Source organism: Coturnix japonica, chromosome 1 (genome assembly GCF_054131305.1).
Source record: "Coturnix japonica strain WE chromosome 1, WE-NBRP24, whole genome shotgun sequence".
Classification (NCBI taxonomy): Eukaryota; Metazoa; Chordata; class Aves; order Galliformes; family Phasianidae; genus Coturnix; species Coturnix japonica.
In genome coordinates this window covers 29783923-29810514 of record NC_140663.1, presented here as the reverse complement: position 1 = coordinate 29810514, position 26592 = coordinate 29783923, and the positions used below count along the sequence as shown (strand labels likewise).

At 41.8% G+C, this 26592-nt stretch overlaps 1 protein-coding gene across 1 annotated transcript in view; it reads left to right on the top strand.

Annotated features, from left to right (window-relative positions):
* The window catches only part of PPM1H (protein phosphatase, Mg2+/Mn2+ dependent 1H), a 122981-nt gene that overhangs the window by 42675 nt on the left and 53714 nt on the right, over window positions 1-26592 (top strand). The window contains exons 2-3 of the mRNA XM_015855388.3: window positions 12380-12542; window positions 21238-21582. Coding sequence (XP_015710874.2) covers window positions 12380-12542; window positions 21238-21582 — 508 coding nt within the window. The remainder of the gene's footprint in view (window positions 1-12379; window positions 12543-21237; window positions 21583-26592) is intronic.

Here is a 26592-nt window from a genome sequence, read left to right as displayed (position 1 = left end):
ATGCTTTGGAGAAAGATCTTTTGAAGATTAATGATTTTTATTTATAGTGTTTGTGATGCATAATAGCATCTATCTGTACTCATCTTTTATTGCAGAATTGTGTTTCAGGTGAATCATATGGCAAAATAAGACTGCATTTAATTTTTCTCTTGAAGAGAAAGTATGTAGAAAAACTGAATTTGTTTCTGTGAGGCTCCCAAGAGTTTCTCAACTGGAAGGACATGGGTGTATATCTCATTTTGCCAAGCACTGAAAACCTTAAAGGAATTACAGAGTCTGCAGGTGTGGGGTAAACTTTCTTTCACTGCAAGACTTAACTCTAGCTTCCAGGGCAATGTTCATGCTAGGAAACAGTGCTGAAGCTGACGTTGGCTTAAGTGCTAATCCTGCTTTTGCGCATGTTGTTTCTTGTCTTCTCAGCATGATTGTGGCCTTTGCAATCTGGTGTTTAGCCAGGAGCAGCATGGCAGTGCTAAGCCAGGAGCTGCTCCTTGGGGGCAGGTTGGATTGCAGTCAGTTCTGGATGAGGATAAAGGTAGCAGCCTAAGTCCCTTGCTCCCTAGGCTAGAAAATGACTTGCTCTGTGCAGCCATACAGATGCAACCAGGGATGGTGAAGCTGGTAAAGAGTTTGCTGCTTCTGATTTGCTGGGCGTGAGGCCCCCCTACCTTCTACTGGGCTGACAGAACTCGTGCTCTGTCCCACCTCTGTCTGAAGTTTTCAGTCAGCAGAGTCATATATTCAGATAGTTTAGAGGTGTTCTGTTGTTTTTTTTCTTTTCTATCTTGAAAAAAAACATTTCTGTCCTGCCCTCCACCCCATCTGACACAAACACTGGTTTTGAGACATGTGGATCGACATGTGACAGTCTGTGCATTGCTTTTAAGAACCTGGCACCACTTCTTTGTGGCTTTTCCCAGCCTGACAGCTGTCTCCCGATGCTGCTGTGGAGGTATTTTGGCCTTGGCGTGTGATTTCCAAATCTTTTGCCACTTTTTCGTGATCATTTTGAATTGAGAGCTGATTAATGATTGTTTCTCTAGTGGCAGCGGTTGCCTGTTAATAATGGTTATCCAGCTTCTTTGTGTCTGTCTAAATATCATGTGCTCAGATGACTCCAAAGGAAACATATCTGAGCACTGTGCAAGTGTCTAAAGATAGCAATAATAATCTCTAGCTTTCTTCGTTTCAGTCAGTAGAAGAAATTACTGAGCACGCTTCTGTTTGTGTGGAGTACGTACTGAGATAAGTCGCTGTTGACATCTGTTTCAGTACCAGTTTCTGATGTCTCCCTGTTAGTTTTGCTAGAGGAAAGTATTTTTCTATAAAATCTCTAAACTTATCTTTGTTTTCTGGCTTTTTAAATTATTATTACTTTTTCAAATGCCAGAGAGTAGCACAGTTTTCTGTCCCTTTGCAAACTACCAACTTTCTGCTCCACTGAAGTTCCTCCTGGCTCCAATCCCAGGGTTCTGGGGGAACAATAGATTCTATTTTAGTCAATACAGATTTAATTGCTATGAACAAGGTTGACAATTATCTCTTTTTGTGTTTGAGAATCCCACCAGCTGCTTTAGATGAATTTAAATCAATGCACCATGCTAAACCCATGTCAGGAGCTATAATACCAAATTTGAGACACCTGGTAACCTGTCCTTGGCCATTATTTTAAGTCGGGTTTCTGCTGCATTTAATTCTGTTTCTTTTACCTTTCCTTTAACCCTGGTTTAAGTCACACTGTGGGACTTCTACACTGAAGGTGCATTTTGGGGAAAATTCATTTCAAATAACAAGGAAACTTACTGACAGAAAAGTTGGTATCTCAGTTCTCACTCCCCTCAGGCACGTAAGGTGGGAATGATGTGGCCGTGTGCTGACAACCTGCTGTGTGAATGTCTAAGCTCTGTGTATTGTCCACAAAGAGGAACAGACACTTCACGCTAATGTAAACAACTAAAATAGGTCAGATGAATCATGCCCCCAGATGTCCTCTTTCTCTTTACTTATAAATAAAGTCTGGGCGATTAGCTCGGACTTAGCTGTCTGCACCATGGACATCTGAGTAGATCTCACCTCTGGGGAACATGCTCGTAGCAGTCATCACATGGAGATGACTGTAGGCACATGTAGACACCTAAGAGGATTAAAAATACTTGGCTTTGTGCACAGTCATTGCAACTGCAGGTGCCAAGATGAAGATGCTCTGGACTTGACCTGTTTAAGCTGAGGGCAGACCTGTCTGAGCAGTGGTGTTTCCCCTCACCCTGTGAATTCCTGTGCTGCGTTCTGACAAAAGTTTGTCTCCAAAGTGTGAAGAACACATTGATTTTTTTTCCAAAGGAAGCTACAGATTGATGTTTGTGGATGCGAAACTATGCACTACGTTGTGGTGCATTTCTTTTTCATTGCTAGCCCTTTCTGACTCTGTGCTGTCTCTTCAGTTTTGCTGAGGCAATATGTTGAACTGGGTTTTGAAGAGCAGAATTTTTGCTGCCCGGGTGTACCTGCAGGCAGCACACTGCAATGTGGAGGTTTGCTTTCACCAGCAAAGCCAAGAGAGGTGACGTGTGTGACAGTGCACCTTTCTACCTTTGCCTAACGAGCTGGCTCCCCTGCTAACTTGTGGAATTAACTGTTGCATTCTGCAAGGCTTTCTTTCTAGTTCTCATACCTTTGTTTAGTGTTTATTTGCAGTCTTGCCAGTAGGTTAGTAAATTCCTCTTGGACTTCCAGTTTCAGTTGCTGCCTATTTCATGTTTGTACAACTGTAATGATAATTTCTGAGAACAAGTTGTTCCTTGGAGTAGCAATGTACAAGGGCACACTAATATTTTATTATTTCTTGATATGTATTTTTACAGATCTTGACAAGACTTTTATTTCCCAGTGGCTTGGGAAGAATGGGAAGGGCTGTACAAGTTACAGTACGCATTTAGTTCTGGTATTGACTTTGTACCTGTTATAAGACCCTAACTTCCCCACGCTTCCTTTGCTCTTGGCTGGGGGTACATCTGTTCATCCTGCTACCCCATCCTATAAGGGCAGAAGCAGTTTGAAGGAGCACCTTACCCTGAGGTTTGGCCCTGGTTCCCATGCAGAGCTCACATCTGTGGCCTTTGAGGCACAGAGGGGACAGGTCACAGCACTTCACTAAGAAATGTGATAGCATACCGCTGTAATAGGTGGAATGCTGACTGCAGAGCTTGGATACCTCCCCTCTGGGTAATAAGAGTGTATCCGGCTGGAACGGGCAGCCTTGTCTCCAAGCCATATATATTCACTTATTGGCTCACTGCTGCATGCTTGCCCTTGGGTAGTAGTTGCACATTCTGCTATGATTCTTCTTTTTATTGGTACTAATTTTAACACTGTGTGTGTGAGTATATTAAAAGAAAACATAAAAATACTGTAGTATTTTCTAATCCTGTTCCACATTAATTACTGACAATTTTTTAACCTTAAAGTTAGAAATGCTAATTTTGGAGTTGTCTGTTACTCAGAGTGAATGAACACTATGCAAATGTTTTGATAGATGATCAAAATCTATCAAGATTAAGGTAGCTGGCATTGTTCTGCAGCTTCTTTGCAGGTTCAGGTTACTGATATTTTTGTCTTCTATTTAGCTTATATTTTAAAGGCTTCAAAGATGAGGTCTAAAAAAGTAACTTTAATACTGGATGTAAAAGATTGAGTTTTGAGGCATGCTTCTATGGCAAAAAGATCAGTGTATTGTGTTTTTTACCTACCACCTGCTGCAGATCTGCTATTTAATGATCTCCAGAGTAAAACTGATGGATGTAGAAACTTCAGCAGCAGAATATGTCTTTTCTAAGCCATTCTTAAAATTGCCAATGTAAGAATGGCATTGAGTTCATTTTCTGCTTACGGATTCTTGGTAATGAAGCTGTACATTATGTTCTCCTTTTTTTTTCCTTGCCTTGCATTTGTGTGCTTGCATACATACATAATTTGCTATAATACCTTTTTAAGAATAAATGAGCAAATTGACATCTTTCAGGTTATAGGGACTTCACAATACCTGCTGTAGAAGAGGGTTATGGTGAATAAAGCATTAGCACTTATCTCTGGAAATGTGTATGCTTTCTGTCACACTTGCCAAGATTAGCTTGGGGCTAATTTAAGTTGACAGCTGTATAAAAGGGATTAGTACTGCCACCACCAAACTGTTGCCGTTAATTTTCACACATTCTAAATAGGAAAGATAATTTTTTTGAAGCTTAGGCCAGTTTTGTATAAACCATTTATCATGATTTCTCTTAACCCTGGAAGAGCCAAGATGGTGCTCTACAGCATCATAGTCCAGTGTTTTCAGATTTACTTTAAACGCATAGCTTACTTTACTAGAAACATAAGGAGAGCTTTATTTGCGTATAACTGCCATTAACTTCACTTAACTGGAAAGAAAGGGTTTGTTTCGGCTATGCTTTCAAAAGTAAAACTCTGGGAAATAAAGTTAGGAAAAAAAGGCATTTTGTTTTCTCCAAGCATACTTCCAACAGGCAAACACTCACTTGTGAGTTTACGATAAAATTCAAATATTTTGAGTTCAAATTGACCATTTGGTTCCATGTTTTGTTTGTGGGGTGGTGGTTGTTTTGGGAGTAGCAGCATTGAGCTTGTAGGCAGAGTGAGAATTTATGAGGCCTGGAGGCTCCTTGTTGTTGGATTAGAGGCAGGCTGCTGTCCTTGAATCAATTTAATCATTGGTTGTGTATTTTTCTTGTAACTGGGTTGGGACAAGTAGACCCTCTGTGCAAACATCCTTTCTTCTATGAGGCTTAAATCTCTACTGAGTCCCCCTTGTAAGGGGATGCTGTGTTCAAATGTATCCTCAGTCTCATGTGCATCAGAACTTGTACAGCTGGTGGGAATAGACCTGAGGGTAGCTGCTATTCCCCTGCATTAAAATGAAGGAAAGAGAAGAATGGGGTTCCTCATTTCCATGTGAGCTGGAAGGCTGAGCCAAAGAGGTTTCTCATCTAAATGCAGCTAAAACTCACTGTCCACATACATGATGCTCAGTGTGCAGCCAAAAGCCAAGTGTTGCTTATCAGTGAACTCTGGTTTATCACCCTTCAAGGACAAGAGCTGAAAACACTTTCTTTTTTCTTTGTGTTGTTGTTTGTTGGTTGTTTTTTTGTGTAAGTGTCATTGAACAGTGGCACGTTTCTATGAGAGGTAGTAGAGACTCCATCTGTGGAGATATCTGAAACCCAGCTGTCATGGTCCTGGGCGTCCTGCTCTGGGTGACCCTGCTTGAGGTGGGGGGGGGTGGACTGTCTGATCTCGGTATCATCTCACATCAGTCTCAGCCCTTCTGTGATTCCATTTCAAGAGCTGTCAGTCCTAATGGAGCCAAAGAGCAATTCTGAGATTGATGAACTGGGCTGATATATATTCCTATATAAAGGTTAATTTTTGCGTGTTTTGTTGTTCAGTGTTTCCACGTTCAATTTGAAGCTCTGACTTGTCACAATAGCCAAAGCTGATGAGCATTTTTTTTCTCCAGCTAAATAGCAGCAATATATATATTGCTATATATATATATACTATATATATATAGTAATGCATAAAAGTCTAAAGGTTTTTGCGCAGATACATTTGCCTGTAGACCAACTTCACCAGACTATGTTATTCAGATAAGAAATATCAGTGAAGAACTTCAAGAGCATTTTCTTTCTATATACCACAGAAATACATTCAGACACAAATTTTTTAGTCAACATGACATAGTTTGTCCTCGTTATCCTCCAGGTCTCTTAGTTTTATTCCATCAGTTTCACTTGCTTTCTGGGAAGTAAATGGTGTTGCAGCGTCAAGTTCATCTTTGCTCTGGCAGCCTCTTATTATCCGGTGCTGATAGCCAGGAGAGAAGGAGTGAGGAAGGAATACTGGGCATTTATATTTCCAGCCATGGCTGAGATGGCTCAGCCCTGAAGTGAGATCACTCTTAACCACATTTGCATCCCACCAGAATGGCTCAACATCTGCTGTAGGCTCACCATCTGTTGCTTTACAGATGTAGTTACCTGCATTCTAATCACTGACAGAGCTGCTTCTCATCGATTTTTGTTTAGTGACCATGGACTTTGCTCCATCACTATGACCTAATACTGCCTTGTAGCTTGCAGTTGCTTTCTATTTTGGGTATTGTAGAAGGTGTAACTGAATGGTGTGCCATGAGTGCGTTACTAGTTTGTTCTCATTTACACTAAAATTGTTTTGGGAAATGTTTAAAATATGCATTGTTTTTTACTTCTTTGATGTATTTTAATCTTAAATCATATTCCGCTTTGGGGTCCTGCCTATTCTAATACCATATTTAGCCCACATTGTCTTGGTAGATGTGGTAGCTTCTAGCTAGGTAATAAAGTGGAGTTGGCCCTATATACCAGTATGATTACTGACATAAGAAACCATATTTTCACACTGTGGCATCACAAGACTTGTCTTCTTCAGCTCAGCATTTGCTTCCAACTTGTTTAAGGAAATGAAGATTTTATACAGCCCGGTGGATTCAGAGAAATGATTCAGGAACAGCTTCAATTTCTGCCCGTAGCAGACAATACTAGTGGGTATTTTGTTTTGTTTTTGATGTGAGCAATATCACAGTTACAGTAATGAATGAATGAAATTGTTTAGTCTGTTTCTAAAGCTTCCTTTCATCTGTGGGAGAATTCAAACGAATAGGATGAAATCTCTTTCAAGTCAATTCCCAGTGCAGAAATAAATCTTGTGTGGGTGAAGGGGGAGAAACAGCCACCTACCTGGAAATCTAAGACTATAAATGAGATATCACAGAAAAAGGTGGTGGCATCCACTCGAATGCTAATTCACTAGAGGCGAGGAGAAAGGGGGGGGAGGAAAAAGGGTGGTGGAGCTGGAGAGTGGAGGAGAGAAAAGACAGAGAAAAGGTTATAAAAATGTGTTCTTTTATGATATCTTCAAAAATCCTCATTCTGGTGAAATGACAATGGTTGACTATTTACAGTATGATATGAATTAATCTGCGCTATTTCTGTACCATTGGTTAGGTTGGATACAAGCTGCTGTCACACTGATGGCTACAGCATGAAGTGAGTCCCCAGCTGCAGTGAGGAAGGAGGCTGGAGCTCTTGTTGGGTGCGGGAGGTTGGAGGGGGACAGGATGGTGCGCTACGGATTTAGCTATGCATCAGTTCGCATTTCTGCTCACTCTCCACCTTTCCTGTAACTTTTGTCAAGATGTGACATAAAAAACTTTGCAAGATGTCTGGGATTACAAAAAACAAAGCAACTGGACTACTTACTTCTGTAGAGTTTGACAAGTAGAATGAAACACTCCTGCAGCATAGCTTGGGACTTTTGCTAGAGCAAATACAACTGAATGCATTCTTAACAAGTATGGTTTAGACAGGAGTAAAACAGCCAAAGATAGTCCAGAAAGTAAACGTGTTGATATAGAGTGCTGAATGGGAATACATCAGAAGACTTGATAGTTGTATGTTGTAGTTATTTGTATGTCAGGAACCAGTTATGGAAAGCTATACTGAGTTTGTTCAACTCAACTGGCCTGTTTTTGCTCTTTTAAGATAAATTCGGGATTTTTTGTGATCAGTGGCATCATCAAGAGGATTTGGAGCCCTGCTGAATGAATGAAGAATAGAAGCACAGCATGACCTACATCTTTATTCTGTTAGATGCCATTTCGGGGTCTCGTGAGATACTGGCAGAATGCTAATTGTGAGCCAGTCCAACTGGCTGGCTCATATCTGGAGGATTTGCTTTCAGTTGAGGACATGCCAAAGAACTGTTTGTAAAGTATTGAGGTATCTATCAAGGTTAACACAGGTACCTCTGTGTCCTGATTTCAGCTGGGGCGGTGTTAATAACACACCTATGCTTGGGTTGTTGAATGGTGAGTGCACACCTGGTGCCAGTCTGCTGGCAGGGAAAGAGCTACTGTCTTTATAGCATGGCAGCAGGGGATGGGGCAGAGCCAGGCTGCTAGCCTGAATTAGGGGAAGGGTTATTCTGTACCACATGGCATTGTGCTGTGGGGAGTTGGACAGGGGGAAGCTATTGCTCGGGTGTTGACTGGGCAGCAGTCAGTGGGTGGTGAGATGTGTTGACAGTGGGGCACTGGTTGGAGGGCAGTTGTACTGTTATCTGGGCATCAGTCAGAGGGTGGTGAGTAAATGCATTATGGATGGGCATAAATATTGGTTATCACTGCATTTTTTATGTTTCCATTTTCCTTTTCAGCCTTACTAAATAGTTTTTATCTCAGCCTACAAGTTCTGTTTTTCCAGTTTCCAGTTCTCTCCCTCATCCCACTTGTGAGGAGGGGCAGTGAGCGAATGGCGGTGTGGTGCTGAGCTGCTGCTGGGATAAACCACAACACTCTGTAAATGTGAGAAAATCTCACCACCTTACTGTGTGTGCAGGCTTCATGAGGCTCCTGTTAGCAAATGGGATGTATTTTTGTGCTACTGTACTATGGGTTAAACCTTTGGATTGTCTATTTATCAGAGTAATTCATGTTTGACACCATAAAGACAGCCAACACTCTAATCTTCTGGTCTAAATCAGGTGTGCTGTTTGGATTGCTCTTCATAAAGGACTGGATAACTCATAAATGAATAATATGGGGGAGGAGGAGAGGAGATGATACTCATGAACAGGTCTAACCAAATAGTCCCCTGAGGAATTCTTACAAGGAGAGAAGGGAAAAACATCCCTTGAAAACATGTGTCCGTGTAAAAGGTAGAGAATTATAGGCCTGTATCCTTTTTCCCCCCACATTTCATTCCAACATTTTCTTTTTATCTGTGCCCGTGATATAAGGGAAGTGCGAGTAAATGCATGGTCGGAGGTTTGTCTTGGCAGGGTATTTCTTTTATTAAGTGTGAGAAGGTAATGCTTTATCTCATTTTATTCACTTTAATGGAGATAGATAACATAGTTTTGGGGAGTGGATGGATAAACATGAAAAGGAACTGAAAGGCTTAGGAAACTGAGGCATTTCCTCTACTGACAGAGGGGGGTGGCAAGTTTTCCATTAAAAAATTCAGAGTTGTAATTAAGAGTTGGTTGTTTTTTTTTTCCTTTAAGAGATATAAACATCTTGTTAGTTCTGCTTTCTTATTTGTATAAGCAATTTGTATGTGGAGTTTGTCACAGAATCACAGAATCACAGAATCACAGAATGACCCAGGTTGGAAGGGACCTCAAGGATCATGTAGTTCCAAGCCCCCTGCCTGGCAGGGCCACCAAACATACACCTTTACTAGATCAGGTTGCCCAGGGCCCCGTCCAACCTGGTCTTGAACACCTCCAAGGACGGGGCATCCACAACCTCCCTGGGCAGCCTGTTCCAGGACCTAACCACTCTCCTAGTGAAGAACTTCCCCCTAACATCCAACCTAAATCTTCCCTCTTTTAACTTAAACTCAAGTTGTCTTGATAAGTTAGTCTGGGAGAGAAAGGAGCAAAGACAACAGTGAAAACAGCATTGGAAAGCTGGTAGAAAGAAGTGCCTCAAGGGATTTAAGAAGCTGCACAGAGAAAAGGACTTCAAAAGACAGCAATGACAGAGCAGAGCTATTGCAGTAGAAGGTGCCACCTGCTTCCATGCTAGGCAGCCCTTTCCCAGAAGTTGGGGTGTGGGATGGGATGTGAGGGCAAAGGAGCACCCATATTAGGAGAAGGGAACTGTTTCTTATCTAGACCCTGCATGACTTGTGATGCCTGAAAGTGCTCTTTAGACATCATGATTAGTTTCAGTCTTCGTTAAGATTTTCAATATAGTCATATTTTTCTGATGCAGGAAGGAAAACTAGAACTGTGGGAGGGAACATGTCTTTCACAGCCCCATCTCTTGTGACAATATACCGACCGACACAGCAGCCTCCTTGTCTTGCTGGTATTCAGTCTTCCTTCCCGGGTTCCCTTTGTCCAGACCCTGTGGTAGGAGGTGCTTGTTGCACAGTACAGCTGCCAGGTGTTTCACAGCAGCTGCCTGCCAGGCTGGCTTGTCAGGTCTCTGTTCTCAGAGCCTTTTTCACGTATTCAGCACCTTGACAAATTTTCTTGGTGGGAGCTTTCTAAAATGATACCATATTGTGTGTAAGTTAACATGCTGTTGAACATCAGAATATCTCCTGCTTTACAAGTCCCTGAAGCACTGCCAAGCTCAGAAACCAGAGCAGCTCTAACAGGAAGCAATCAGGAATGTAGTGGTTTTTGTAAGGAGCAGCTTTTGTCTCTATTTGTCTTTTTTTCTTCCTTTTTTTTTTTTCTTCTTTTTTTCCATGGGATTGAAATGAAAACAGCCAGCAACATCAGCAAGGAGACTTAGCAGCTGAGCTGAGTATTTGTTACTTCCCAACGTGATCAAACTGTGCTTGCTGTGCTGTTGGCGTGCTTTAATTGTGCTGGAAGCCTTTCAAACTAAAGAAGTGTTGGTCAGCTTGTATAAATTCTTTTGTATTTGTTTTTATTTCTCTTTCTGGTGGGTGTATGTCGAGTTTTCAAGCTAGAAGCTTATTGCATCAGTGTTTGATCTACAGGTGTTGAAATGCTGGGCTCTGCAGAGGGCGAATGCTTAAGCTGCTCACTGGCATCTTGCAAATATATGCTCCTTAATCTCTGCTCTGTATGTGTTTCACAAAATGATTTTATCCACAGTAGATGTTTCTTTACAAGAAATATTTGTAAACAACTGCTGGTATCATGCATACCAATGTTTGCTGCAAATAAAACCCATCTCCTGTCAGGCCGCAGTGTGTGACGTTCATCAGCACTGCAGTGAAACTTAGTTTCTGGAAGTAGTTAATTGTAGTGGGTGTACATATAAAGTATGAGCATGTTTTTTTCCTCTTTGGAGGAAGAAGTACTCATTTGCATGTCAGAGTGTCACACTGCTCTTAAAAAATCAAAAGAATATTTTATCTTTAAGCAAGGCTGACACTGAATCGCATTCTCCCAAGAAGAAACAGGCTGATACTGAGTCCCCTGCAGGCCTGCCTTCAGTTTTTGTTTTCTTTTCTTCCCAACAGCCTCTATCAATGGTTTTTGTTATGTAAAATTTTACTGCAATCAAAACATTAGAGATCAGGTATGTCTTGAACTTGCCACCAGGATTATGACATGCCTTCAAGCTGTTTTGCTTTCTGGGGAGGCAGTGGTTGTTTTGAAGGATATTTTGTACCTGATATGAAATTGCTTATCCAGTGGTGGAAACACTGCTGCTAACAAGAGATATCTTGTGGCCTCAAGCCTCACGGTGAAGAGGAGTGGATAGGCAGCATCTGTGGACAAAGACATGCTTGTGTAAGTTACAGGAACTGGTCCCAGCCTGCACAGGTTCTCCCTGCGTGAAGCCAAAGTGCACATCTTGCTGAGCACAGTGCTGACTGCTGCTGTGCTGGTCGGGTTGTGGTAAGATTCTCAGGCTAAAGTGGGAAATGTGCTCCAACCTGGCAGTTCTGAGACAGGTGGTAGGCACAGCAGTATCTTGAGTCATGCAGACTTCTGTTTAGGAGTCTAAAATGGTGGTGGCTTCTACTTCATAGTATTGAATGGAGGTGAGTGAGCAGTCATGGTGCAAAGCCTTAGGATATCCTTGGCTGCTCAGAGCGGTACTGAGCTCTTGTGCTTGTTTCTGCATGCCTGAAGCTCTTGGTGCAAGTCAACTGCTCTCTAAGTTGCAACTTAGTGAAGAAGCAAGAGGTGTGACAATTTAAGGGTTTTTAATTTTGAAGATATCCTACAATGCATCATTCCATTTTGCTTTGGTGCAACTTGCCTTTTACAGTACAAAGGAAAGTCTGTCCTTCAAACAGACTAACAGCAGTCTGGCTTTTTGTGTCTTTAGCACTAACAACTTTTAGATTTAGAGCCAATGTTTTATTTGTGCAAGACTCAGAACTTGACAAAATACACACCCTTAGCCAACAGATTCATTGTTTACCATAGCAGGCATTGCTATAGAAAAGCAACTGAGGATCTCATGTTTCAGCAGAAGGTATCAATGTTATCAGATGTAACCATCAAATACTCTTTTTATGGAAAATTGTGTCATGCCCAAGGGTAAACATGCTTGTGATCCCATTGGTTCTTATTCACACAGTTGTGTGAGAAATGCTTGTTATGCTAAGGGTAGGTGTATGGAAACAAGCAAGTATGTAAATCTGTGTGTTTACATATGTTTGTTCAAAAGTTGAGTATTATAATTCAGTTTGTTTTTGTTATACTTCTGGGTTATGGTTCTCTGTGTCTGTTGAGTCGTGTATGGGGTATTGGTGGAGGCCTCTGTGCTCTGCTAACTTGGACATGTCCTTTGTTTTCTTTTTTGATCCTCCACCCACCCCCTTAGAGTAATAAATGCTGGGAAGAGCACGCACAATGAAGATCAAGCCAGCTGTGAAGTCCTCTTTGTCAAGAAGAAAACTGGAGGCGCTAATTCTACACCAAACAAGAACTCAAAACGAAGATCATCACTCCCAAATGGAGAAGGTCTCCAGCTGAAAGACAGTTCGGTAAGAAGACTTCTGAATCTTGTCAGTAGAGAAGTACGAGCGAAATATAGAATGATGTGATGTTATGAGAATGAAAGAACTCTAAATGTTTCATGCATTCTCAGTTATGCCCTATTAATTACCTTTGCATAAATACAGAATGCTTAGCTTAGCTACATTTTTCTTAGCTCTACTATTTCAGTTTTAATTCCTTGCACTGAAAAATGCTGTTTATATCTAAGACATTTTTGTTTAAATATTCAGAGGAAAGTTCTCCTTGCATTTTCCTTTTCATTTCTGAAAACATAATCATGAGAAATTTACTGCTTCAGAATACTGTGAGATTAATGGCTGTGTTTAAGTTATCCATTGAAGGTCACTGCAAGGATAACAGCATCACTGTTTGGTTTAGTCGCTTGGATTCTTCTTTTGTATTCTTCTTACTGAAGCAGTATCACAAGCTTGGTTTATGTATGTAGGTTAAGGTCCTCCGGCACCCTGAGTTCAGTGATCACTGACTGTTTCTCTACCTGGGGACAGTGATGTATGCCATGTACGCTCTGTTAGAATCCTACAAATAACATTGTTCTTTCCTTTTCCAAATCTTTCTTAAAATCATCTGTACCAGTTCCCATGTACTTATATTCCCCATCGCATTCAGACTGTCATAGTTCTTTTCAAGTATGTTTTTACACTCTCCAAGATAAAGAATTGTTCCCCGTACTTGTTTAGATTAAGGAGTTTTGCATACACACAAGCCAGGCATAATAGAATTTGTTTTAATAGTCTACTAAAAAAAAGTCTGTTTTAGACCATCCAGCAGTCTGATGTTGATTTACAAGTGTTTGGTTCTTTGTGCGTATTTAATTGTTGTATACACTGATTGTTTTTAATGAAGCACGTATCTGTCCACAGTACTTGCATGTGTGTCTAAAATACATAAAAATAAGCAACAACATGCTTAGTCCATGTGATGGGTGTGTTTGACACCAAAGTTACTGTTGTCATGCACACAATTCACTCAAGGACCCTGAAGCAGATGCCAACTTGTCTAGGAGTGCATTTTGGTACTGCATAGGGATGCTCACTCTACTCCTGTATCCCATTTAAGTTCTAGGCCTAGCCTCTGGGTAAACAGATCAGGTACCTCTGCATACCTGGTGCAGATGGGTGTAGCAGTATTCAATCTGCCTCTGTTTTCATATTCTGGGAGCATGCATGGGACACAGGAAGGTTCACAACGATGTTTCCCACATCCAGTCAGTTTTCAGTTTTGGGTACTATCAGATGCTTCCCAGGAGAGCAAAGTCAAACTATATTGTATACAACTTACTGCACAGTTAATCATCTTCACCAGAAGATACTCTTTTTCAAACGTTATGCACTTAGTGTGTGTAGATTGCATTAAAAATACAGGCCCATAAAACTTCATTATCAGAAACATGTCTTAATTAGCCTCGATGTTACATAACACTGCAGACACCATACTGTTACAGTAAGATAATGATAGGGTCTATATCTGATTGCATATTTTCGTAAGCTATTTTTGGGTGTTTTTTGTTTACTCATTTGAATTGTCATCGGGATGACTGGATATTAGATGAGGCTGTGTTGTGTGAAATAGCTCAGAAAATGATTTCTTTTTTAGTGTATTTCCTACTTGGATTCTGTGTGTTTTATCTCTGTTCTGGAAAAACACTCCACTTCCTTTCAAGTTTCTTAAGATAAACCTTTTTATTTGAGATCTTCTTTACTTTATTTCTAACGTATTTTGACCAGAAGAGAGCATAATGTCAGAACTGAAAAGCCAAGTGATATGTATAATATAGTACCATTTCCGTACTATTTGTTACCTTGTTTTTTCTCTTCTTACCAACAAATTTACTTCTGTTTTATATCTGACTGTTGAAGGTGCTGTAGCACTCATAATTTAGTTGTGTAAAACCTGTTCTACTACGTTATTGGACCACAGCTCCTGAGTTTAAATTTGTTATGTATTTTCCCAAGACAAGCAGTATATTCCTGGAGAAAGTTTTCTACTAGAGGGCAGTCTTACACTAACAATTAGTTGGATTTTTTTCCTTTGTACATGTTTTTGCTGCTTGAAGATACTGAAAAAGGAGAGGGGGAGGGAGAGGGGAGGTAGTACACACTATTTCTAATGGTTTTTGTTGTTGTTGTTTTAGTATTTTAATGTTGAAGTTGAATATTGTACTTTTCCCTCACATTGCATTGTTAACATTGGAAGTGAATACTACTAAAAAATGTCTGAGTCGGTGCTAAATGTGATGAGTTAAATCTGTATCAAAAAGATATAATCATAGGGGTTAGAAAGGACCTCTGGGGATCGAGCCCTGTATAAATATAGCCTTGAGATACTCCACTGCATGGTGTAATATCAGCCCAGCAAGTGTTTATTAAGAAAGCCAGGGGATGAATCCTGTAAAAGCCTCATGGGGACATCATGTCCCACTGTAACACACGATCTGAAATCATCTCTGAGTACTGAAGCACTTTGTAGAAACATTGGATGAGAGATGAGGGAAGTGATTTACTGAGTATTTGTCTGAAGAGGAGAGAGATTTCTTCCGTTTTTGCTTAGTTTCTTTAAAGCACTGTGCACAAGGAAAATGCAGGCTGAAACTTGGCATCTCTTCATTTAATTCAATCTGCTTCATCTTCCTTAGATTTTCCACTGAATGCTTGAGAAGGCCTAATGCCATGTTTGTTTAGCCCTGTTTTTTGGGGAGCTTATGAAACTGAGATGGCCACTGGATCTGTAGTTGTGTGATTAGTGTTATTTTTCTCTGACTCCATCACTGTAGCCTTTCAGTCAGCAGTGCAGCTCAAGGGAGCAGTGCAAAGCCATGCTGATGTATTGAGCTTATGTGGCAAGGTTTTGATAGTAGGGTGGCTGCAGAGGTGAGCAGCTCAGCTAAGTCCCGTGTAAGATCAGAGCCAGCTACTACTGCTCCAGCACAGACCTGCCCCTGGGTGGAGCTGAGTTGTGAGCAACGCTGGGTGTGCTCTGGGAGAGCATATTTAAGGAAGGGAAAAACTGCTGTGCAGAAGGAGCTGGGAGAGAGGAGCGGGAACGATGTGAGAGGAGGAACAGACCTGCTGGCATCAAGGTGAGTGCAGAAGGGAGGGTGGAAGGTCCTCCAGGCATGGAGTGGAAACTCCCTGCAGCCCAGGAGAATCATAGAATCGTTTGAGTTGAAGGGACCTTGAAAGACCGTCTAGTCCAACTGCCTTGCAGTGAATCGGGTCACCTGCTGCTAGATGAGGTTGCTCAGAGCCCCATCCAATCTGACCTTGAATGTCTCCAGGGACAGGACAGCCACCACATATCTGGGCAACCAATTCCACTGCCTCACCACCCTTATTGTAAAAAAAGTTTACAGAGTGACCATGGAGGAACAGCAAAGACAAGCATTATGGGCTGACTACAGCCCTCATTCCCCTGCACTGCCCTGAGGGGAGTAGGTGGAAAGGGGTGAATGTAGAAGGGCATGGGAAGATGTTTTCAGTTTGTCTCCAGTTTCTCAATGATCTAGACAGTTATTAATTACATTAATCTCTCTTATGCTGAATCTGCATTGCCTGTGACAATACTTGGTGAGTGATCTCAATCCTTAAGCCCCTTTTCATCATATTTTCTCTCCCTTTTCCTTTGAAGAAGGGTAATGAGAGCTCTCTCCCTTACAGCAGAGTTTAGCTGTATATAAACCTCTACAGCCAGGCTTTGCCTTACCACAGGTGATCCTGTGGGGCCCCTTGATCCTTTTGCATCCATGTTGGCAGTGCCTGCTCACACAGTTGAAGTGCCCTCGAACTGAGGGACACCATGATGGTGAACACTGGAGGCCATCAGTGGGTGGAACTCCAATCAAACACTAGGGGATTGTCATAGTGACAGTCAGGGGGCAGGACTTAATGTCACACAGTGTCATGCATTATTAATTGTCATTGTACCCTGGAGATACATAATTAATAGTTCTGCAGTTTTCTTCATGTCACAGAGATGGGAAGGAGTATTTGTTTTGTACAACAGAAGGATTATTATCTGCTATATGTAGCTGAGCACATTGCTGGAGCCATAAGGAAGCTTTTAAATGAGGATAGGGTGGCAGTTGCTCATGCAGTTCAGACTGTATTAGAACCCAGTACTTGCTCTTACACCTTTTCTATGTGTAGTTCATATTTGGTACAATAGTAGTTGAGTGGATTGCAGATTTTTTTGTGTTTGTTTTTTTGTTTGTTTGTTTGTTTGTTTGTTTTTCAGACTCTTGAGTGGAAACATATTTCAATGCCTGCTTTGAATTAATCGAATAAAAATGCTCTGAAGGTTTACAGCATGGGACCACTGTGTAGCTCACCTGGAAACTGTCTGAAATTGATTGCTATTTATGACTAACACTGCCCTGTTTTTTTCTATATCCAAGCCCCAATTATTTGTACATATGCATTTTCTATTGTGATTTCTCATCCATTACTTGACCCAAAACTTTGCATGTCTTAATTATGTTTTACAATTACAAAACCCAGGAGACTCTTGAGCCTTCTTGAATGCAAAGTCAGCAGTTGAGGAGTCTGAGGCTTATTAAATTTCCCAGTGCATATGGGAAATGAATTGGAAGGTCAGCACAGTGAAGGATCTGTTTTCTCTTGATGTATTTGATTACTATTCAGAATGTTGAATCTGACTGTTTCGAAAGAAAATCTAAACTAGATCAGGATGTGTGAACTGATCATATTCCCAGCTGAGGGCTCTGTCCACTTTCAGTTATGAATAGGAACTCATAAAGAAAGAATGCCACCAGAGTTAGTAGAAATCAGTGTCTCATAGTTTGAAGTACAGTAATATCTTTGTGTTGGCAAGAAATTCCAAGCTTCTCAAACAGGACAGATGGAGAAAGCTCTGCATATGCACACCAAAATAGGTAATAGTGTGGTGGTTACGGAGGGCATCTCAGCTTTGGGAGAAAAACAAAGATCTTCTTGTGCCTTTTGACTTAACTGCTAGCCTTTATTCATTCTGAGTTTCTGCCTTATTTACACCATATATTTAATTCTTATCAAATTGGTAGGAGTGTTGGAGAATTATGTCTTTTCAAACAAAAGAGTTGTTTTTATTTTCAGGGTGGGGAAAAGGAGTTTTATTTCTGCTTCTTTATTTAGACAACTAATGTTCATGTTTATTCTCTTGATAAGTGAAGAAATTAATCAGGTTTCACAGAAATACTCATAAGTTTGTGGAGACTAACATTTGTTATAGTAATGCCTGCAGATTCCAACTAAAGTTAAGGCAATAGAGCATCATGAATTGCTGCTATTTACAAGTCATACTAGTGTAAGTAAAATACATATTCATTACTTAATTTTTTTTATTCTCATTGTCAGTTCTGCACTGATTGTGCATGTTTCACTTGTCCTTCTCTGGAAGACCAACTTCTGGAACAGGGATGCTGCACAATATTTGTTACGGTGACAGTTTTAGTTCTCTAATTTGTGTTCAAGAATATGCAGCCCTGTATAATGCATTCAGACCAGTTCAAATTTTGATGGACATCATTCCTTAAATTCTTTAAGCGGATACTGGTCTTTTTCACAACTTGGTAAAGAGTATTACAGCTTCTTCTAATTAGGTTTCTATTTGCCTTGTGGCTGAGGAAAGCATGAGACTATTCATGTGTGGCCTAGAAAGCCAACCATGTTCTGGTCTGTATCAAAAGAGGGGTGGCCAGCAGGGTGAAGGGGGTCATAGTCCCCTCCTGCTCTGTCCTTGTGCAGCCCCATCTGGAGTCCTGTGTTCAGCACTCATGTCTGCAACATAAGAAGGACATGGAGATCAGGTCCAGAGGAGAGCCACAAGGATGATCAGAGGGCTGGAGCACCTCTCTATGGAGACAGAATGATGGAGCTTGGAGAAGGAAGGCTGGAGAGACCTCATTCAGGCCTTCTAGTGCCTAAAGGGGAGCTGCAGAAAAGCTTGAAAGGGATTCTTTATCAGGGAACATAGTGATAGGAAAAAGAGTAATGGCTTCGAACTGAAAAAGTAGGTTAAATGTGTGAGAGTGGTGAGGCACTGACACAGGCTGCCCAGAGGAGCTGTGGATGCCCCATCCCTGGAGGTATTCAGGACCAGGCACCTGCATGGGGCCCTGTGCAGCTTGACCTGGTGGAATATGTCCATGCCCACAGCTGGGAGGTTGGAGCTAGGTGATCTTTAAGGTCCCTTCCAACCCAAATCTTTCTGCGTACTGGAGAACCACATCTCTCCCACATACTGTAGGTGGAAGGTAAAGTATTTCTTTTTCAGTTTGAGATTGGAAGCATTATCTGTCCATGGTGTTTCATGAGTGAGGTATTTTGTCCAGGGAACCAAACCCTAGCAGAATGGAAGCAGAAGTAACTTGATCACCTACTTCCAGGAGGTAGTATTGGTGCTTTAAATAAATGATTTCAGTTTTTAGTTAAAACACTCGAAGTTTGGGATGTTTGTTTCTGTTGGCAAACTACTTCACACTTTGCACAAAAAGCCAGCTATTTTCACAAAGAGATTTTTTGGTCAGTAATCCTGTTACACGTTAAAAATGGTTTAAGCAGAACTTTATGGCCAACTGTAGGGTGAACTTGGAGCAGTTCTTAGCCAAGAGTGAGCTGGCACAACTGCCAGTCATGCCCTCAGGGGTAAAAATTCACAACACATTGTTGGTTGAATGTACCAGACGGGGCAATGGAGTGGGGCTGGATAAGGAGATGCATTCAGAACAGTGGGGTATTTTTTCGTATTTGTTTTCCCCTACCACTGTATGATAATTACTGTGGTGAGTAATCCAGTACTGCAGGACAGTTCTTTCATTTCTTAGTATTTCAGTAATGAAATGAAGAATGCACAAGATAGACCGTTGAATTCCTATCCTTGATAAGATCTGGACTTGAAGAAACTTGACCGTATATGTGACTATATTCTTAATGAAATGGTGAAGGATTTGTTTGAACTTTGCTGTATGCTGTCTGTGTTTATGGCATTGGCTTAAAACAAGAGTAATTTTTTATAATCAAGACATAAGAATACACATTTCAAAGAAAGTTGTAAGTAATAGTATTTTTTCAGCAATTAACCTTTTGCACTTTGAACAGTGTGAACTTGTAGAGATGGTCTATTTACATGTTGCCAAAAGAGATGTTTTGCATTAGGTTTTGGATTTTGTAGCTCAGGGCAGCAATGAATAATTTCCTTTGGATTTGTGAGTGATGGTTCATGGTGTTTGTACTTTGATCTGTTTCCTCTGTCCTGTTGCCAGTGGTCGGCACCTTTGTGGAGCAACTGGAACAGCAGAAGGTAAAAGGAGCTGCAGTTCACAGCCTGCTATCCATCATGTCTGCTATCCTAAATTAAACGACAGTCAAAACATACAGATACATATATATTTTAAGATTGACTGTTTTGAGATACAGGTTATGCTTTCATAGTATTTGGTGTTTTGCAGCAGTCTTGCCTGATTCCAGTTCCTTGCAAAATCATTTATTTCCGTGTCTGTATTACTCTACTCCTGCCTGACTTGCAGGGCAGCCCCACAAACAATTATTTCAGCCAAGCTGAGGGAAGGTGCGGAGTTAAGAAGAAACAGGGCAAACGAGACTGGAGATATCATTTCCTGATCCTGCTGTCAAATATGTCATCGTGCAAAGACAGATATTGTTACTCCTTAAATGTTTTGCTAAAGATGTCGTGATGCATTTTGCAGAAAACTTGAGGCTCTTTAATGTTTTTTTCAGGCAGTCTGAAGTTATTCTGCCCAGAATTTGGTCTGCCTCCTGACATGGCTAATGGGTCCTGTCTTAGTGATAGTGAACACCATTATAAGAGCATGGTTTCTGCTCAAATTAGAGCAAGAGCAGAGCTGACTTACACCTGTCTGAACAAGTCTGAGTAGAGAACCATGATTCTGTGTGAGATGCCATGATTCTGAGAGCTGTGCTGAAACACTTGCTGTTCTGAGCAGGGGTTATGTAACTCTAGTACTATACAAGAAGCGTGTCAGAAGACTGGGAATATTTAGACAGTGGAAGTGTAAGCTAGCATGGGTGGAATGGGGCTGGAACCACTTATTTATACCTTCCTTGAGGACCTCTGTGCTGGTTTACAAGCTGGCACTGGTATGAAAAGTCTTAGCTGTCTTATCTGTCAGCATGGTGGGCCGTACCTACCTGTCATGGAGGTAGGGACTGCAGCTTGGTACTAAATAGGTCCTTGGCCAAATGTCCAATCAGAAAAGGATCTGTCACTGAAGCACCAGGTGCCATCTTGTGTAGCTTTCCTCTCTAAAGTGGTAGATCCATCACATATCAATGATGTGACTTTCAAATACTTTTTTACACAGTCATTAGGAGATTAATTCAGTGTCACAGAATCGCTTGGCCTGAGTGCTCTGTGATGAATGGAAGGTGGAAAAGGCCACAAGTTCATCCTTTTGTTAGGTTTCTGAGTTAGAGTGTTTTAAAAAATAGGCACAAGTACACATCTATTTTCTGCAAGGTTTGCACTAACATGCTGGGTATTTCTCCATTTCAGTAGGAAAGTTACCTCTCGGAGAGTTACCTGTGCTTTACCTGCTGCTGCTGAGCCACTGCCTGCTCCTTAATCTCACTTGTGGTTGCATGACCATGTGACAGTCTCTTTTCCTTTCTTTCCCTCCTGTCTTCCCAGGACACAGATGGGATCAACCTGTACTACTGGTCCCTGTTTGATGGACATGCTGGGTCAGGAGCGGCTGTGGTTGCTTCCAAACTGCTGCAGCACCACATCCTGGAGCAGCTGCAGGAGATTGTGGACATCCTGAGGAACACAGCTGTCCTCCCACCCACCTGCCTGGGAGAGGAACCTGACAACACGTCCTCCAACAGCAGGACACTGACACGGGCAGCCTCCCTGCGGGGCGGCGTGGGGGCCCCGGGCTCACCCAGCACCCCTCCAACACGCTTCTTCACCGAGAAGAAGATCCCACATGAGTGCCTGGTTATTGGGGCTATAGAAAGTGCATTCAAGGAAATGGTATGTATATCTTTAGGTACTGACGTTCACATTTCGTATGCCCATCAGTCACGTAGCCTGGGCAAAACAAACAGTAAGGAATATATTTTTTTTCACTTATTTTTTCCTACTTATATAATTCTGTCTATATGTAGATAGTGTTTAAGTGCCTCACAGCACAAAAATCTGTGTGAGGCAGCGAGCTGTTCTTTGGTCTATGGGAACTGCTGCCAGGCTCACTAGCATTCAAGCAGGAGTGGGATCCTAAATCGCAGGTAGTGCCATGAGCAGTATGAGTAGTATTGGGGTAGCTCGTAAGACAGTGTCTGTGGGGAGTGTGTACAGCTCTTGAGTGAGGTTGGTTGGGAGTAGGTGAGTGGGGCATGAGAGACATTCCTGCCACCCACTTGATTTGTGTACAGCTTGAACATCTGGGGAAAGATCAGTGTCCCGTGGAAACAGAATATTCTCAGATTTTCCCACTGGAAGCTGTTTTCTCTTTGAATTTTTATAATTGATACAGTTGCTCTGCGCTTCCCCATTCAGCCCTTCTCAGTCTTAGAAATAATTCTAGTCAGGCAGAGCAGAGACTTGGTCTGTCAGCAAGTACATCTGGGATCAGGTCTTGAGAGATGTCTTTTCTCTCTCTCTCTGTTTTTTTTAAGGCCTCTTTTTTGAGCAGGTTTTTGAACTAATGAACATTTCCCAGAGGTTTTATTTGTTGCCTGAAAAGAAGTACAAAGGCAGGATTCAATCATAGTTTTTTCTGATATATATGAATTTTGTTTAGTACATGCATCTAATTAGGGACTTCAGTTGTTATAACAAAGTGATGTTTCACTTTGAGTTCAGAATAGTAATTATCTTGCAGAATTACCCTTTCTTCCCAAGGATGTACAGGCAAACATATTCACAAACCGAGGCATCCACAAGTAAATCTACAGCCATAGTTTAGGCATCAGTCAGTGTGGGACTTGAGAACATATTAATGCACTGCAGCAACTGGGCTGAGTTTCTGCCAGCTGAAAGGAAAGAGGACGTGTGAAAACCTCCTGTTAGTTTAGCTCTCCCTCTTCAGAAAGGAAGAACTAGCTTGTTCTCTCTACCACTAAAGGAGGAAAGAGGTGATACTGCCTGTCTGCTGTGCCCTCGTATTTGGCTGGGGATTTTCCTGAAAGCTTGTTTCTCAGAGCAGTGGAAAGGCTGTAATACAGGATAAGTATAGAAACCTTAGATAACTTATTACAGTTGTGATGGCTGGTTATTCTGGATGTGGATCATAGTAATCTGTCCTCCCTTTTTCCAAACGGTGAAGAGTATCTTGTTTTCCTCCCTGAATAATTAATTCCAACTTGTACTTGGCTATATAAACGACTGTAAGTATGACTATTTTAATGCAGTACGTCCCTGGCATTATAAACAAGTGAGATTAAGGAAAGCAGTAGATAATCGTATCTACCTTAAACTCTAGGTGGTGTCTTGTGTTTGTATGCTGTCTAGGGACAAGACTAATTGCATAAATTGCATTCTTTTGCATAAATGTCTGCCTAAGGATTCTGTGGTTCATAAGATCAGTGCTCATGCATCTCATCTGTGCTTGTAATGATTCATCCCACCTATGACTTCCTGCTGGCTTATGCTCCTAGTGATCTTTGGGCCTTCTCTGCAGTATGTTGTTTGTCAGCTCCTGCTTTATATTGGAACACTGTGGATATTGTTGAGGTAGTTCAGTGCAGTTAAAACTTGAATGATTTTCAAGGGTTTCTTGCCAGCAGAGTGTATCATTTTACCCAGCTCTTGGTGAAAGCTCACGTTTCTGGACACGCAGGCAGACATCTCGGTGTTGTTTCCTGAAACATCTCGTACTGAAAGGAGCCCTTTGAACTTGGTAAAAATGTTGGATAGATAAAGATATGGGCTTTTTTTAATTAAAAGTTGAACCTGACAGGTCTGCCTAATGAAGGTTTTATTCCCTTTTATTCCCCCATATGTCTTTTGAATTCTTGTTAAGCTCTCCCTCTGCTGCGGCAGATCTCCACGAGGTGGCACGAGCAAGCCGCTGTGAGCCTCCGACTGAGCAAGCAGCGCTGCCTTCATGGCGTAGCCGGCTTTTGTTTTTAGAAAATAAGCTAGTATGACAAATGAGCGTTTTTGCTCAGGTCCAAGCCTTAGTGAGGCAGGTGCTGAAGATGCACCTCCCAGGTGGTCAGCTGCCCTAGTGCTGACATTGCATCCTCAGGCTGGTGCTGCAGTCGGTGGAGAAGGTGCTGCCTGCCTCCATCTCCTGGGAGGGCTGGGCATAAGGCAGCCCTTGTGGGTGCCCTGCTCCTGCCTTCCGCAGCATTCCCCGTACTCAGTAGGGGGCAGAGCACAGATTATTTCCCTCCCTGGCATTAAATATCAGCCTTTATAGCAGAGGGTACAGAAATCCTTTTTTTTTTTTTTTTTTTTTTTTTTTCCCTCTCTCTTTTTTTTTTTTAAATTTTTTAAGACTGCTTTACAGACCTTAGGAAGGTGTTATCACAGCTACTAATGAGTCATCTAATTCTTCACCCTTCATTCTCCAGCCTGCAGTTCATACTCATTTTCTACTTGTCGAGTGAAGTTTTCCAGCTCTGTTGAGATCTGAGAGTGTGCCCCACGCCGCCCTTTGGACTGAAAGAGGGATCATATCATCATCACAGAATCATAAAATGGCCTGGGTTGAAAAGGACCACAATGAACATCCAGTTTCAGCCCCCCTGCTATGTGCAGGGTCACCAACCACCAGACCAGGCTGCCCAGAGCCACATCCAGCCTGGCCTTGAATGCCTCCAGGGATGGGCATCCACAGCCTCCCTGGGCAACTTGTTCCAGTGCGTCACCACCCTCTGAGTGAAAAAAATTCCTCCTAATATCTAACCTCAACCTCTCTTGTCTTAGTTTACAACCATTCCTCCTTGTTCTATCACTATCCACCCTCTTAAACAGTCATTCCCCCTCCTGTTTATATGCTTCCCTCAAGTACTAGAAGTATGATTCAGCCCAGGTTAGCTCAACTCTTCCCCTACAGGCAGGTTGCTATATAGAAATGTTTTGCATCCTATGGAAAAGGAAGGAGGGGGGGAAGAGAAAAAAAGATTGCTTTGAAATCTTACCCCAGGTATGAAATTAAGGAGGTTTTGTATGTACTTGGCCTTCATCTAGAACTCTTAACACCCCTAAAGGCTTCAGAGATGCTCTGCCCCTCTTTGTGTTGTGCTGCGCCACTTCCCCAGCAGTACTGATGAAACGTGTTTCATTAAAAGCCGATATCTCTACATCGGAATGAGTTAGTAGTAATGGTGGGCTTCATTTTATTTCGTTTTACCTTTTTCCCCTCAAATTTTGTTGAGATACAGGAAACCTCCTTCAGCGCACAAGATCCTGTTTAAGTTAAGCAAACTCTGAGAACGAGGCCCTAAGGATTATCCATCTTCTCCACCCCATAATAAACACTTCTGAGTTCTTGTTATTGAAGGGAATAAATTTTAATATAGGCATTCCAGCACTCGTGAAGCGTACGTGTGACAGGGCTGAAACCAGGTGAGGAATTGTACTTTGTTTCAAGGTCTCAGAGGATGCTCTGAGCAGCGGAGATGAAGCTATTTTAAAATTCCTGGCAGTGCCTGGAAAATCCACTGTAGTATTTGTAAGTTTAAATTATTTTGATGGTTAGAGACATCTGCTTCCTTTGAACTGCTCTTTTCAGCTTAATTTAAAAATATATGGAAACCACGGGGAGGAAAATCAGCTTCTCTATGGCAAGATTAGATAAAGTGGCATTTGCAACAAGCCCATGTCTGTGACCAAAGGCTCTGCAAGATTTGATTTGAGCTTTGAGGTGTTTTCCTCCTGGCCTTCACCACAGCCTACCTACCAAAAATAAAAATAATAAAAAAAAAAGAGATAACTTAAGGGGAAAAAAAACAAAGAACTACTTGCATTGAGTAGCAAGAGCCACGACAAAACCCACTGTCTGCAGCAGAGCAGCTTGCAGTTCCTCTGTGCAGCAGATGATGGCCATGTCGGGTAGCGCTGTGCACTTTCCCCACCGCCCTTCCCATTGCTGTGCTGATGGCACAAATAGGATCAGCACTCTGGCCTGCTCAGAGTCACATTATTTGTGACAGGCACTATTAGAATTAGAAGCCCTCCCCAGCCAGGACAGTGGCTGAGCGCTGCCCAACATCCCCGCTACCGTCCTGCATCACCTCCCTCTCCAGAAATGTGTAGGAAACAAAGAGCAGTCCCTGGCCTGCTTTGGTGCGGCAGGTTTTCAAGCAAATTGCAGCTGTTATACTTAGCATTTGTTGTGGTTCTTTTACTTGGATAAACAGAGCTCTGAAATAAAGCTCTAAATCCCATACCCCAAGGCATGGACAATTTGAGCTGTTTGTTGCTTAATGCAAATAATGAACTACAGCACACAGAGAGGCAAATACATTTGTAATGAAAAGCACATACAAGTAGGCAAGGTTTAGCTGAAAAGATCCCTTAGTTACTTGCAATAGCTGTGTAAGATGACACTCCGCATTTGAATCCAGTATTGCAGGGAAAGACCATTTTGGTATTAGGTTGGACTCCAGACTCAGGAGAGGAGGGTGACTTCTAACATGTTGGGTTATTACCAGATGCTAAGCTAAGAGGCAACAGAGTGAGTTCACTGGGATACAATTAGTTTTGTTGAAGATGTATGGAGTACTGGGAAGTAGCTCATTTACCTTTTTTTTTCGTGGTCTCTAAGCTTTCTTGGGGTAATGTATACTGCTGGGCTTGACTGGCTGTCAGTGACAGATGTGACTTGTGTTCTCTGCGTCTATTAAGCAGGAGGGCTTTTTATATTAATATGGTATTTTATATAGTACTTCTTATTAAACTCAGAATCAATTGGATGTTTAACACAGGAAGAACTGTTTGAGTAGGTTCACACATCTCTAAATCAGTGCATATTCACAAATTCTTTCCAGGGTCTCATAAAAGCAGTGAGACAAGATACAGCCTTACGTATTG